Raw genomic sequence first — 16,977 nt, 5'->3', positions numbered from 1 at the left:
CATTCCTATCACATCTCTCTCCACCAAGTGTTGCATGGAAACAATTATGAGAACTGTGTTAACTTCTACACATGAACATTAAGACAGGATACTCCAGATGCATTACTATCTTATTTAGTGATGAAGCCGCATTTACCAATCGTGGCCAGTAAACTGCTACATGCACTGTCGGTCTGCTGAGAATCCCCACTGGCTTCATCAGGTGGAATGTCAGCATCTACATAGTGTAAATGTGTGGTGTGGGATAGTGAACCATCAGTTCATAGGCCCGTTTTTCATAGACAGGACACTGAATGTGCACAAGTATCACAGCCTCCTAACATACCAGCTTTTGCGGATGACGGAGGATGTTCCACTGCAGACTAGGAGGAACCTGTGGTATCAACTTGATGGCTGTCCAGCCCATAAAGCATGAAGTACTTAGCATGTTTCCAAAATGTTGGACTGGACACAGAGGACCTGTACTCTAGCCACCTCATTCCCCATATTTGATGCCTGTAGACATTTTTCTGTGGGGAAAGCTGAAAGAATCTGTCTACATGGACATACCAACTACACCCAATGATAGTCAATGACATATTACTGAAGCCTGCTTGGACATCTCCACTGAAATGCTAGCATGTGTGCAGCAGTCGTTCCATACCAAACTGTAAATGTGTATTGTCACTGTCGGTGGTCATTTTGAACACAACCTGCAATGGTCAGTTGTCTCATTGCTAGTCACAATCCACATAACTAGTGTATGCACTTGTGTTGTTCTGTAGCGTGTGCTACCACAGGTTTTGTACAAGTGCGAGTGTGGGAAATTTTCAAAATATGATTTCTCATAAACGATTTGCACTAGAATCCCACAACAAACACCACTGACATTCTAATTCAGTCTACTTTTAATTTATCAATAGGCATAGTTCCAATTAAAAAGTATATGTTTGCAGAAGAAGTACACTTTTCTAAGTATTATTACAACCTACTTATTAGACCCTGACTACCAATACATTCTATGAAAACTGCACATCAATAACACTTTCCATTTCTGCAATATTTGAGATGCAAGTTTTAGGTGATTCAGCCAGTATATTCATAGTAATGAAGGATGTATGGGCTAGCGGGTTCTCCCACATGACTGAAGCTCAGCCATTATCCACACAGTTTGCGAAAAAGAAAGCAAAATGGACAGAGAAATATTGTTCCTTGCAGTCTCATTCAAAATATTTTCCAAGAGTCTTAAAAAAATATCAAGAAATTTTCACAGTATAAATATCCTGTATTGAACAAACACAAAGCTTCACAAACATCCTCCAATGCAACAAGAAATGAGCCACGCATTGGGTAGCTAGCTTTGCAGACTTCCAAATGGTGCAGGACTTCATGGGTAGAACCACTCCCTTTGTAATACTAAGAAAAATTGGATTTGATGGAAAACTCAAAAGGTTGGATTTATGCCACTCTGTACAACACCAAATCCAAAGTAATGTATATTATTTAGCTGTGCCATGAAAAAATCATCGGAGAGTGGACCAGATCTTTACCAGCAAATATTGGATTATGGATGAAGATTGAAGCAGATAACCTAAAGATGCCATGGCTGGCTTTTGCTGATGACATGACTTTACTGGCAAATGATATAAGAGGTTTCTAAGCATTTAGCATCAGAGGAAACAAGTCTATTGATCAACATCGATTGAATTGAATTCATTACCAGTATTAAAGATGCCTCTGGAATGATGAGAGTCAGAACTACCAGGCATATCAAGAGAGCAAATACCATAAAGTACTTTGCAGAATGGATTTCAGAGAAATAATAGCTCTTGAGCAAACGGAAAATCAAACTGAAAAGGGCTTACTATGCTTGCAGAAAAATGTGTGCCTCAAAACACACAGTAAGCAGACCGTTAGTCCTATATGCAGAAAAGTGCCTATCCTTAGCTCAGTAACAGTCCTTGAAAGGAAATGCCTGCAAAAGACAGTGCGAGCAAGGATCCTACCAGATGGGAGATGATGGTAAACCTAACCATGAACTCTACCAACAGCAAGAAAACTGCACTGATGCCATCACAAGAAAGGATTAGTTTTCTATGGCCAGCTCTTCAGAATGGACCTCCATAGATTGCTCTATAAGATTTTCAAAGTAGCTAACAAGGGTAAAACCAATGTATCAAGTGAATAAAGAAGACCTTGCAGAACTTCACATTAAGCAAGACATAGTAAATAACAGAGGTCACTACCATGTAGCTACCAAATCCAGACCCTTTCTAATATCTCTTTCAGATGTCAACCAGAACGAGACCGGGAAATGGTCCAAGGAATGCAAGGTAAGAGTTCAGCAGGACAACAGCACAGCAAAAACACAAGCAGTGTGGTCCACATGAGAGATGAGGAATGGGGGAAGGGGGACAGCAGGTGTCATCAAAACTGGACCACATGCTGACATACATATAATAATATAAATGTAAAATATAATAACATGAAAAGTAATTGAGATATTTATTGATGATATGTTTCTAAAGGTATGCTAACTCAAAATGTTGTTTTACACACCTAATATGTCTTGATGTGTGCACAATTAGTGGCATGAAAAATATCTAATCTGTGCTCAACATCTCTCCAAGTGTTTTTTCAGCAGTGCAGACTTATCATCTGTGATAGCTGCACAAATACAATGGCGCAGATCTAATAGATCATGAACTGATGTCTCTGGTAACTGGAATTGCCTACTTAGGAGGGCTCTGATGGAGGGACATATGGATCAATTCAACAGTAGCCTCCAGAATTGTGTGCTTGGCACGGTGGCCCAAGATCAACAGCAAACTGCCAGTTTCCTGGAGCTACTTGTACCATTTCGTGATTGTTATGTAAGTGGAAACACCGTCAGTTGGTCGTAGTCCATACTCGTACCAAAAATGACATTGCACCAGTGTTACAGACTTTAGTTCTTTGAGAGAAAGCACAAGAACACCTTATGCTGTGGACCACATGGCTTCTGACACACATTTATGTTACCAAAGCGGTTACAGGCATGAGCACATGGCACCAACTGCCACAAGGAAACACAGATATTCATATACTTCTGAAAGCCATTTGCCAATAAATATCTCAATTATGTCTCAAGTTACTACAATTTACAATATTATACATTTGACACAGATACCCTGTATTATGAGAAACATTATTCATGTGCACACACATGCTTGCACACACATGCATGCACGTACATGCAGTCCCAATACCTCTGCCCAACAGGATGGGAGACAACACGGGTTGCCTGTGTTTTGTGTATGTGAAATGATCTTTCTCAAAATATGTAAAAATATTATAGCATAGCAAATGCAAGAGATACAGTGACTGCAGTAATTAATCTATAGATAAACCACCATATGTCGTGTGTTATTCCATTTATTGACCAGCAGTGATCATCAGATCCACTGCCCTGGTGGCGGCACTTTAGAGACTTAAAGTATCACTTGGCAACATCATTAGCATGAAGCGGTGTGAGTTGGGTCTGACATCATGGCCATGGATATCTTAGGCAACTTGTTCCTGATGAGCAAAATTAGTCAATAAATCAAATAATACACAACCCATGGTAATTTATCTGTATATTAGTATCAAACTAGCATCTAACTTTGGTGTCATGTATCTTTGTAATTAGTCAACTATGTACAAAAAGACAGATTGCTACTTATGTACAGAAGACACATTAAGCTGTGGACAGGCACAATTAAAAGACACTTACATAAACCTTTTGCCATAGCCTTCATCAGTAAAAGAGAGGCACACATGCCATTCATACACACAAGCAAGCACATCTCATGCACACATGACTACCAACTCCATCATCTCAGGCTGCAATCTATGTGAAGTGCAACTTCTGTTTACATGAAAGGTGTGCGAACATAATTTGGAGTTCATAAATGATGTTAGTAATTGGTCATATCATGACTGTGTTTGCAACGAGTGTGAAAATATTGTGTGTATGAATGGTGTGTATCTCTCTTTTACTGTTATTAAGACTGTGGCTGAAAGCTTTATGTAAGTGTGTCTTAATTGTCTCTACCTGCAACTTGGTGAGTCTTGTTTGCAGTAAGTAGAAATCTGTCTTTCACTACATTGTTGATATTCCTACCTGGAGTTTCCATTGTTTGTAATTAGTCCAATTTTTTTGTTTTTTGTTTTGTTTTTATTGACTCTTAGGACAGACATTTGTAAGTTATTGTCCTTTTCTGTGTATTTTATATTGGAGGAAGCCATTTTCCTCCTGTTTTTTCATTTTGAAACAAAAACTTTATTTTATAATTTAGGAATACAAGATGATGCCAACAGATCAGTGCAGTGGTAGATCAGTCTCAGTTAAAAAGCAGTTTTATAATAACTCTTCATGTAAAGAATGCAAAGAAGTGTGATGAAGGACATACCATATGTGAAACGCAACTTCTGGTTACATGAGAGGTGTGCGAACATTACCTGGAGTTCATAAATCATGATATTAATGGGTCATGTCATGACTGTGTTTGTAACAGATGTGAAGATGTTCTGAGCATGGTAAATACAATAAAAAAAATAAATAAATAAATATAAATCGAGTTAGTAAATAAGAAAAAAGCAATAGTTTTCTTGAAATAAAAAACACAAAACTGTTTAATCAAAAAAATAAATTTCTGGACTTACAAAAACAGTGCCAGAAAATAGAACAGTTGAATTCAAACTGTTAAAAGTGATTAGCAAACCAAAAAGACTGATCTTTATGATGTGACTGTATAGATAAAAAATCTATTCACAAAATGACAGCAGGAGAAAACACACACAGAAGCTATGGTTATATGGAAGCTTTTGGAACCAGTGGCTCCTCCTTCTGACATATGGGCAGAAGAGGCAGGTAGATGGATCGAGAAAATGTGCTGGCAAGGGTTAGGAAATGGCGAGAGGTACAGAAAAGATGCACAGAATCCTGAGGCAGCAGAGACTTACTGGACAGGATGAGTTGCAAAGCTGGTTGTTGGGGATGGCACCAGACAAGATTTGAAAACCTCAGAGCTTCAAGGTGGAAGATAAGGTAATAAACAAGAAAGTGATTACTGACAAAACAGACTTCGCAGAACTCAGTCTCTTTGTTCCCTAAAAGGTGATGACTCCATCATTACCCTCTCAGCAGACAAGCGCTACCAGAAGGCAGTGGAGGAGATAGAGGTGGATGCAATGCCTGTGCTCAGAGCTGGAGCTGGTTGTGGTGGCAACAATTTAGCCCCTTCTGTGTTTGTACCAACGTAACTCATTGCCCTTTGCACTCCATTACTGTCACTAGCATCTAAACCAAGGTACTACAGATGAAAGCGTTGTAGCTAGCCCACAATATCTTGGACATTAGCACAGTCCATAAAACTATCACCCAATCTCTCTTCTTCCATTACTATCAAAAATTTTTGAAAAGGTAGTCACAATAGAAATTCAAAATTCACAGAAAAATTTAACATAATCTCAAAAAATCTACATAGATTTCGAAAAGGCTAAACCACACTATCTGCTATAAATCATTTTGTAGATAAAATTAGCTCCTCTCTAGAAAACTCACTGCATGCCACAGGATTTTTTTATGACAGTGTGACAGTTTGAAACACTCCTTGCTACTCTTTAAACTGGAAAAATATGGTATTAGGGGCACTGTATTAGAATGGCCTACGACCTACCTAACCAACCAAATACAAAGAGTGGTTATATCAGAGGGAGTGGAACTTATACTTCAAAACAGAAAACCATTTCACAAGGAGTACCCCAAGGTCCTACCTTAGGCCCCATTCTGTTTCTGTTTTACATAAATTATTTACCACTTAATATTGAGTGTCACTCAGTTTTATTTGCAGGTGACACATCTGTAATCATTGAAAGTAACATTATTGACCAAATTCCTCAAACTGTGTTAAATACTTTAGAAAAATTAGATAGCTGGTTAAAATTAAACATGGAAAAGACACAGTCAAAATAGTTTAAAACAAAACAAGCAAAAGTAAACGATATTCAAATTAATCATAAAAAACAGGATACACAGGACAATAGCTGTGTGAAATTCCTAGGAATGCAAATGGATAAAAATCTATCATGTGATTCACATACACATTACATTGGAAACAAATTAAATAGCGTAGCATTTCTAATGAGGATATTGTACAATAATACCAGTGTGGACATAAAAAGTAGTATATCACAGCTACTTCAAATCAGTAATAAGGTACAAAACTATATTTTGGGTAACTCCACCAAATGTGAGCAATATTAAAACTTCAGAAAGCCATCATTAGAAACGTACACAATGTAGAATGAAAACAATCATGTTACCCATTCCTAAAAATCTAAGTAATTAAGTGTTCCCTCATTATACATCTATGAGCTGATTATCTTTGTACATAGTAACCCTAACTTATTTGTAACAAATAATTTTCAGCATGATTACAACACCAGAAATCAAAATAATTTCATGTTGCCCATTCACCATTTAAAACTTTATGCTCAAATCCCACAAAATACATGTATGAAAATTTATAACGAAGTGAAAGGAAGATAATTGCTCAGTACAAATTTAGAAAAACTGAAAAAAAACTTTACATGAGAAACTAGTGCAGAAATGTTACTATTCAGTAGAAGAATTCATGAATGACAACCTGAAAAATTGAGCAGGAGAGAGCAAATAATTAGCACTGTTAATTTTTAAGAAAAATTATTAGTTGCACATCAGTTATTTATCCAATACAGTATATTATATTAACAATAAAATTGTAAACCAGTTTTTGTGTTTTGATGAGTCTCCTGTACATTGAGTCAATGACTTGAAACTGTATGTTCCGAGACAATAAACTTCTATTCTATTCTATCCATAGAGAGACGCATCATATGTAAACAACCACTGCTCTGTTGAAACATGGTATGAGTTACTATTTTATGAGGTAACCTATGAGGGCACCGGGTGTCTGGCATACAACTGTGTTACCAGTTGCCACGAATGACAATTAGAGGAGATCCAATGTCTCCCAACTACATGATAGTGAAACTAACACCAATACAAGGTGTGTCCACCTTGCATGTTGTGTTACACCAATTGCTTGATTTTTTTTATTGCTATGTCTGAAAACTGTGTACTGCATCAGTCATTTTGAATATTTCATATGCTGTCAAAAAGTTTAGGTATGTTTAGGCAGCATCAGCAATTATTTAATTTGTATAAAACTAGATCAGAGAATTTGCATTAAATTTTACTACAAGAGTAAATAAAGTGCAGCAATACCAGAGAAAGAAAGTTGCTACTCACCAAATAGTGGAGATGCTGAGTCACGATAGGCACAACAAAAAGATATACACAACTATACCTTTTGCCCATTAAGGCCTTTGTCAGCAGTAGACACACACACACACACACACACACACACACACACACACACACACACACACACACACACACACAGATGCAAACGTAACTTGCACACACGTCTGCAGTCTCAGAGAGCTGAAACCACACTGTGAGCAGCAGCACCAGTGCATGATGGCAGGGGGGTGGGGAGGAGGCTGGGGTGGGGAGGGGAGGGATAGTACTATGGGAATGGCGGACAGTGAAGTGTTGCAGTTTAGACGGAGGGCAGGAGAGAAGGTGCAGAGGGGGGAGGGGGTAAATAGCGGAAAGGAGGGAAATAAAAAGAAATTAAAAGATTAGATGTGGCGGTGAAATGATGGCTGTGTAGTGCTGGAATGGGAACAGGGAGGCGGCTGGATGGACGAGGACAGTGACTAACAAAGGGTGAGGCCAGGAGGGTTATGGGAATGTAGGATATATTGTGCAATTCAGAAAAGCTGGTGTTGGTGGGAAGGATCCATATGGCACAGGCCGTGAAGCAGTCATTGAGATGAGGGATATCATGTTTGGCAGCATGTACAGCAACAGGGTGGTCCTCTTGTTTTTTGGCCACAGTTTGTAGGTGGCCATTGATGCAGACAGACAATGTGCTGGTTGTCATGCCTAAATAGAATGCAGCACTGTGGTTGCAGCTTAGCTTGTAAATCACATGATTGGTTTCACAGGTAGCCCTGCCTTTGATGGGATAGGTGAAGTTAGTGACCGGACTGGAGTAGGTGGTGGTAGGAGGATGTATGGGACAGGTCTTCCATCTAGGTCTGTTACAGGGGTATGCCTTCATTACCTACAAACAAATGCGCAGTACAGCTATGGGCGGCCGCATGGCACCATCCTATGCTAACCTGTTCATGGGCCATCTAGAGGAATCCTTCCTAAAAACTCAGTATCCTAAACCCCTCACCTGGTTCAGATTCATTGATGACATCTTTGCTATCTGGATTGAAGGTTAGGACACCTTATTCACATTCCTCCAGAACCCCAACTTCTCCCCCATTTGCTTCACCTGGTCCTACTCAACCCAAAACGCCACCTTCCTAGACATTGACCTTCACCTTAGAGATGGCTACATCATTACCTCCAACCATATCAAACCTACTAACCACCAGCAATACCTCCACTTTGACAGCTGCCACCCATTCCATACCAATAAGTCCCTTACAGCCTAGCCACCCGTGGTTGTCGCATCTGCAGTGACAAGCAGTCCCTCTCAAAATATACCAAGGGTCTCACTGAAGCCTTCACTGACCACAGTTATCTTCCCATCCTTGTACAAAAACAAATCTCCCATGCCTTATCTTTCCAGTCTACCACCATCTCCCAAAGTCCCGCAGTCCAGCCACAGAGGAGCATTCCCCTCGTAACTCAGTACCATCCGGGACTGGAGCAACTGAATTACATTCTCTGCCAGGGTTTCAATTACCTCTCGTCATGCCCTGAAATGAGAATTGTCCTGCCCACCGTCCTTCCCACCCCTCCTACCGTGGTATTCCACCCTCCACCGAACCTACACAATATACTCGTCCATCCTTACACAATCCCTGCTCCCAATCCCTTACATCATGGCTCATACCCCTGTAATAGACCACCTAGATGCAAGACCTGTCCCATACATCCTCCTACCACCACCTACTCCAGTCCGGTCACTAACTTCACCTATCCCATCAAAGGCAGGGCTACCTGTGAAACCAGTCATGTGATTTACAAACTAAGCTGCAACCACTGTGCTGCATTCTATGCAGGCATGACAACCAACAAGCTTTCTGTTTGCATGAACGGCCACCAACAAACTGTGGCCAAAAAACAAGTGGACCACCCTGTTGCTGAACATGCTGCCAAACATGATATCCCTCATCTCAATGGCTGCTTCACAGCCTGTGCCATATGGATCCTTCCCACCAACACCAGCTTTTCTGAATTGCGCAGTTGGGAACTTTCCCTGCGATACATCCTACATTCCCGTAACCCTCCTGGCCTCATGTGGTTTCTGACCAGTACAACATTTTCTCCTGTCCCTAGGGTGTGGGTAATGTATGGCCAATGACTATCATCAATAGGAGGTGGCCATACACTGCTGCTTTTAGCACAACAACACAACATAATAATGTTAATACCAAAGCCTTATATTGGCAATGAGACATTACGGAATAGATTGATTTGAAGTTTTATATGAATTCCTTTCAATTATTTTTTAGAGAATCACAATGTATGTGAATGTTGGCTACAAACAGTAACTCACTGAATAACTAAACAGTATCTATCACCATTGCAAATTTTGGTATTACTTTGTGCAGACATAACATTATGCCCGCAGCATGCACCAAATCACACCATACAACCCAAGTATATGAAAATAGCAGTTGCAGCATATGCACTGCCGTTGTGTTATTGGGTCCAGACAAAATACCTCACCAACACTCCAGACATAAGATGATAGGCAAAAGACTATGAGCTCTCTCTTGCATGATTATTTAAAGGTTCGGTCGCATGACCATTTGTTGATTCAATACAGATACTTTCATCCCGACTACCAATCATAACTTTCATCCCAATTTCATATAATTACTTATGATAAAACATATGAAAATCTTTGCAGTCATTCTCCAAATTCTTAAATTTATTTATACATTATTTTAACAATTTTAAACAAATATCAAACTCTTAAATCTCAACATCCATCACTCTTGTCAAAACACTAATTTGACCAATTTTTAAATCACAGCTACAACTCATACACATCAAAAGTTATTGGAATGTTAAGGAAACAAACTCAAGCTGATAAGATAAATTGTGCCTCTGTGGAAGAATTCATAGTTATGACATTATTTACATAAATAAACTAAATTGTTTATAATGTCTTTATAGTAGTTTGATTAGAAATAATCTGTTCATTATATTGCATGCATTATCCTCTTTTGTGGAGTTTATCATAAGTGTGACTTTCATTATGGATCCAGTTGTTATAATTTTCTGTAAACAATAATGGTAATAATGTCAGTAACTTTTTAACTGTTAAAGCTTCAGACATGGATTCATGTTCAATGAACTTGCCCCAATGCCATGGTTCCAAAACTGGCACACTTCTAATGAGTTTTAATGTATTTTCATTAAAACCATATTAATAATGACATTTCATGTCACAGACCCCTCCATATTAGCTCAACCCATGACTGTGTCACTGGAACACACCCCTTTTCCTGCCTGGAAAAACCCTGAGGACTGCTGGGCCTCATGGCTTGCTAGCTGTCTTTACTGCCACTAAGCTCACCTGTCACAGCCATCTGACAGCTGCTGCCCCCCCCCCCCCCCCCCAACCCCAACATATTTCATAATGCTGGAAAAAAAAGATCAACAATGACTTCAAACTGCTATGAACTTACCAAGCTTTTTTGACCTTGGAGAAGATAATTTTTGCTTCATTTCAGAGACCCAGTTTTCATCACAATTTCATATAATTGTGAAAGATAAAACATATGAAAATCTTTGGAGTCATTTTCCAATCTCTTAAACTCATTTATATGTTATTTTAAAAAATTTTAAACAAATATCAAACACATAAATCGAAAAATAAAAACTACAATCACCTGTTATGACTCTGGATAAGAATTTTGGACACTCTTTATTGTAACTCAGTGTGCATCTGAATTTTGGGATTTTGTTGGCCGATGCTGAGAAGACAAGGGACAAACTTCACTGCCTTTAACCTCATGATCAGTTCATCAACTACAATTTATTAACATGTACAATGCAACAGCCCAACCGTGTTCCAGACATCGAGAATTGTCTGTCTTCGGCCTTCATGAATCACACATTTTAATGATTATTTCTGGTGTTGTGCATGTTGATGGTTGATCAAAATATTTGTCATCTTCCACAGATTACTGGCCTTCCTTGAAGCACTTGAACCACTCAAATGTTCTTACTTGACTCAATGCACTCTCACCAAATGTCTCTGTGAGCATGCAGTTGGTTTCAGTTGCAGTTTTCTTCAATTAGAAACAGAATTTGATGCAAATCTGCTACTCCTTTGTGTTTTCCATTCCACAGTCTGCAGAAGCACTGACACATATTCTGACATACATCACTACAACTGACAACTGCATGTGCTAAAGATGACGAAAGTTTGTGTTGCACTAGCTAAGACTTATGAGGTCTGTTCAAAAAATTCCAGAACATTCATAATTTTGAACCAATGGTGCGTTGGAGCAAAATACGGTTGGCATCCCTGCACAAGCCTGTGTTTAATTTGTAACTGGCAGAAGTTTCATTGTTGTATGTCTGTTAATTACTGGTCAGTACTGTATTGAGTAGAATGTTGTGTCTCAGAGTTAGCAAATTTCGATACGGCAGAGTTAGAGAAGCAATACATCTGCATTAAATTTTGTGTGGAAGTAAAGAAAACCTTTACAGAGATACACCAAATGATGCAGGAAGCCTATGGTGATGAGTGCTTAAGCTGCACTCAGTGTTACGAATGGTTCACACAGTTTAAAAGTAGCCAGACAGAAGTTAGAAGTAACCTTCATTCAGGATGCCTGCTGACGTTCATGCCACAGGAACAAACTGTTAATCAATGGTACTATCGTGATGTGTTGTGATGCCTGCAAGAAAACCTGAGAAGGAAATTACCTGAAATGTGGTGAGAAAATTCATGGCTCTTGCATCACAATAATACACCTGCACATTCAACTCTGATGGTGCACAAAAAAAGAAATCACTGTGCTGCCTCAGCCCCCGTACTCTCCAGACTTTTTTTTTTCACAGTTGAAAATCCCAATCAAAAGACAAAGACTTGGAATGATAGACAAGATAAAATAAAATTCACAGATGGCACTTCACGCAATTCAGCAAGAAGCATACCAAGACTGCTTACAGAAGAGGAAAGACATTGGAAGTGGTGTATCAATTGTGGAGGAGGAGAGGATTTCAAAGGAGACCATGCAGAATAAGTAAAAGGTAAGCATAAAAAACTTTGTGGACAAAGTTCCTGAATTTTTTGAACAGACTTAGTATACCTCAAGACATAATGGCAGAATGTCATACTGCTACTGGTTTGATCAGTGCAATGAAATTTTCAGATATTTTTGATAGCAACTTGTACATCCTGTTTATTTTTGGTAGCAACTTGTACATCCTGTAAGAGCTGTTAATATGTCACATGGTAACAATATTAAAGCAATCTGGTGGCTATTCTAGCCTCCATAAATGTTTGCAAGTTTAGTAATTTACATATCTGCTTATAACAAGATGCAGTCATACAATTTTAATTATCAGCAGAAAACAATAAAGTTACATAGTTAATTTTCTGTTTGTGTGTACATGTCTGCAATCCAGTTACACTCTGAAATCTTTGTGCCACAATACTACAACATGCCACTACAAAATCCAAAATGAAGTGGCATAACTCAGTGATAATGTTGAATACCATGCTGTAATTCATTTTCAGCAGCACCAGAAATGTTGCAGTTCTCAAGGGAACATCCTAAAATGTGAATAAACAACATTGATGTAACTTGACAGGTGTACAGACAGGGAAAAATTGTACAATACACATTTTTTGTTTGTGCCCAATTTCACTTTTAAGGCATAAAACACAACCAGAAAGGTAATTTGGCGTTTTAGGATTACATGGAACATCTTTGAAATGACTATATATAAAAATTGTTACTCATATAAAAGTTGATATGTAACTGATGTTCTTGAAAACTGTATTATCAACTTTTGTAACAATTTGAAATTTTGCAAAATACCCCATTACGATTAATTAATTTTGAAAATTGAAAACTTTCGTTACAGCATAAATTAAAGAACACCTTTTTGTTGTTGTTGCATTGTGTACAGCTTATGATACCATATTTCAGAAACTAACTTTATTAGACAGGAATGTATGCGGCTTGAAAGCTTCTTTAGTTTATGTTGTAACAAAAGTTTTCATTTCTCAAAATTAATAAATGGTGATGGAGTATTTTGCAAAATTTTAAGCTAGCACAATAGATTATACAGTTTTCAAAACATTAATTACATATCAACTTTCACATGAAAAACAGTTTTTACTCATCGGTGTTTTGAAGATATTCCCTCAAAACCTAAAATGCCAAATTATCTTATGGGTTGAGTTTTACCCCTTAAAAGTGAAACTGGGCACAAACAAAAAAATATATATTGCACTATTTTGCCCCCTCTACCCACCACCCAAGTTTCATCAAGATCAATTGTTGAGACCTGGGAATGTTCCTTTGTGTGTTTCGCCAATTCAGATTACTTTTTTTGTAATCTAGATTGACCTGACATCATTACATTTAATTTTTGGTAGCACTGGGACTGTTGCAGCTGTGTCAGACCAATTCAAATGATTTCTTTAGCTGTCTGGATCGGCCTGAAACAGTTGCAACAATTCTGGTGCTATCAAAAATGAATCACTGCTCGATACTCACTTTACCAACGAGTTGCATTGTTCTGCTTTGGCTCCTATAGGACTATGGCATGAGGATTTCAGTGTGTAACAAGACTGCAGACATGCCCACACAAACTAACTAACTAATCATATACCTTTTTTTTTTTTTTTTGAGGTGACAATTAAAGCTTTACGAGTACCTATGTAAATGTTCATCTACGGAATAGTGGGTACTTCAAACTTATCCTGCCAGGTGCTTAACTTGTTTTGTCAGGGAATGTATGCTCAAAAGACAGGAGAGCTAGTGGCCTTCTCCTTATGTTATATATTAACCAACAACTTCTGTTTCCTTTTTCTTGGCTTTAACCTGTATATTCATAGAGTCAGCATGTTATACTGGATTTGGCAATGGTAGGAGTAGAACACAGCCCAATGCCCTTCCTGTCACCACTACTTTCTGCTGGGGTAGAAATTGTGTACCTCGTCTGTCTGCATCTCGTGTTTTCTCATTTCTGAAGCGTTTACATATTGTGTAACAGAGGTAAGACATAGGTAAAAGCCTAAATTCACCTAGTAAAATGAGGGAAACCATCTAAAACTGCATCCAGCCCTCATTGTTAATCCACTGGAAAAATTTGATTCAGGGCCAGCACACCTATCTGAATCTTGGAAGAGGCTTGCTAACACACACATCTATCTGGGTGAGTTTATTTAACAACTTCAGTATTTCATTTCAACATTCAATATTGTTCTTAATGATAGTGCAATGTTTTTATCATTATGTGCGTAACCACTAACCTATTGCAATCAACATTATGTTTAGATGACCAAGTACTTTCCAGTTGTAACATAGTTGTCTTTCGCCATACAACTGTGTGTGCCACTACAGAATGCTTTCTGAAATACACTGGAAAGAATATTCTTAATGTTCTTACATATACACACATGCACTATATAATTTTACCTTGAGATTATGTTGTCATTTAAATAGTGTAGTTTAGTAGATTTCTCCAAAATTTCAGTAATGTTGTGGCGAAAGAATACCAGACAGTCCTCAAATAAGGGTGCCATTTGAAAGAATTCAGCGGACACCACAAGAGGCACAACGTTTTCCGCATCTGTAAATAACATGTCATCAGCTCTGCTGCCTAGATAGTTATAGATGCATTTAACATGGACATTATGTGAACAAGATGAATACACCCTACGGTCCTGATCTTACATGCACATTGCTTCACTGCTTAAAATGAGTAAAGCAAAGAATACAATAGAGACAGGGGAGAAGAGTAAACAAAGAAAATTAGAATTACTATCACTTGAAGTGTTTCTTTTTCTGAATTCTACAGTTTGTAAAAAAATGCAGTATCAGTGGTTTAAGATATAGAAAGTATCTAGCAATGAGCTGGTAAGAAACAAGAAACTATAACTTTAAAAGAACTGTGGCTGATGTATTGGAGTTTACATTGCTGAAAAGACAAACTCAAAAACTTTTGTCAGTTGGAACACAATGTGTATATATTAGTCATGTCTGTGATCATTGTCACAATCTGTTGCTATGATGTGGACTGAGCCAATTCTAAAATTTTAGTACACTTTCTCAGTGAAAAATCTGACAACATGCTGATGATGTACATTATTTCTTAAATTATTTTTTTTTCATGCTTACAATGCTTTATATGTAACTCTGTTAAATGTCTTAAACTCTGCTCGCGCGCGCGCGCACACAGACACACACACACACACACACATATATATATATATATATTATCAATCAGATATGATTTTGTGTTTGAAGTTTGTATTATAAATCATTAAATTTTTTATTCACTGGATAAATGGTCAAAGATTTTATAGGGCTGAATACCTCACTCCCTTCTGTCCACACTATGACTGAATGATGAATAGTGTAAATTATTTCTCCATGTACCATATTATCATATTTATCAAATTACTGTCGTTTTCAAACTGTGGTTGATTATTGTTGACAAACTTCATATGACAGTAAATGTATGGTAAGGTGGTTGTCAGTATGCTCAACTGTTTAAAGAGCTGTCTAAAAGAGGTTCTAGACAGGAAACAATGTACTATCCTTATTATACATTTATGTGAAGAAAAAAAAAGAGAAAAAGAAAAACAATAATAAAATTTCCCTGTGTGACGAGTTACCCCCTGAACAGGATGCCATAAGACAGTAAATGAAAATAGAAAACAGTAAGTGTCAACTAATTGAAATTTTTGTTTTCAAATTATGATATTATTAGTAATACACAAGTTCCAGAGCTTAGACATTTAAGAAAATCTGTTATGTATTTCTGCTGCAGTCTCTTGTCAATACAAGCACCAAAAAATTTCGAATATTGTTTTTCATTTATTTACTTACCCTCTTGCATTATTTCTAAAGGTATGAACAGGCCTCATGCAGGACTGAACAGCAAGTATTTTGTCTAAATTCTATGATTGTTCATTAACAGAGAAACAGTTATTAATTTTTGAGAAATTATTCTTTGCATTCCAAGGTGTTAAAGTTACTTCATTAGGCTTAATTGGGCTTACTGTAATACTTGCATCATCAGCAACAAGAACTATTTATGCCTCTTAGATCTATGGTGAAAGATCATTTATGTATAATAAGCACAGGGGCAGACCTAATACTGATTGCTGTGGTACACCTTTGCTCATGATTCCCTATTCTGAAGATGCTTTTTCATTGTGTACATGCTCTGAATTTCATAATGCAATTTAGTTAGGTAGGATAAAAACTAGTTGCTAGTGATATCTCTGGTGCCATAATATTTGAGCTTCTCTACGTAAACATTGTAAAATGCTTTTCACAAGTATCAGAAATTATCAGATGGCAATATTTTGTCATTTAATATCATGATTTATGGAGAGGTCTCTTTGAAATCAAAATAGAGGCTGACTAAATATCTTATATTGATAAGAGATGTTATGGTTCTTGTATACATAACCTTTTGCAGTATAGTCAACAAGAAGTTTAGCAGTGACACTTGTCAGAAATTGTTAATATCTTTGTTATTGTAGTGTGTGCAGGGCAGGGCTCCTGCATAGCCAGCCACTCCTGTTTCCGACACGACATCTGCGCCTTTCAGGTTTCTGGCCCTCATCCCAATAAGAAAATCTCCTTCAGAGATGTTTATGTGCTTCACTAGTATATTATGTGTTTGGATTTTGT

At 37.7% G+C, this 16,977-nt stretch overlaps 1 protein-coding gene across 1 annotated transcript in view; it reads right to left on the bottom strand.

The window, feature by feature from the left end:
- LOC126428274 (SANT and BTB domain regulator of class switch recombination-like) overlaps positions 1-16,977 on the bottom strand; it is a 65,422-nt gene that overhangs the window by 11,183 nt on the left and 37,262 nt on the right. The window contains exon 4 of the mRNA XM_050090187.1: positions 14,749-14,902. Coding sequence (XP_049946144.1) covers positions 14,749-14,902 — 154 coding nt within the window. The remainder of the gene's footprint in view (positions 1-14,748; positions 14,903-16,977) is intronic.

Source organism: Schistocerca serialis, chromosome 12 (genome assembly GCF_023864345.2).
Source record: "Schistocerca serialis cubense isolate TAMUIC-IGC-003099 chromosome 12, iqSchSeri2.2, whole genome shotgun sequence".
Classification (NCBI taxonomy): domain Eukaryota; kingdom Metazoa; phylum Arthropoda; class Insecta; order Orthoptera; family Acrididae; genus Schistocerca; species Schistocerca serialis.
The sequence above is the reverse complement of the archived record's forward strand: the minus strand, read 5'-3'. Positions and strand labels throughout refer to the sequence as shown.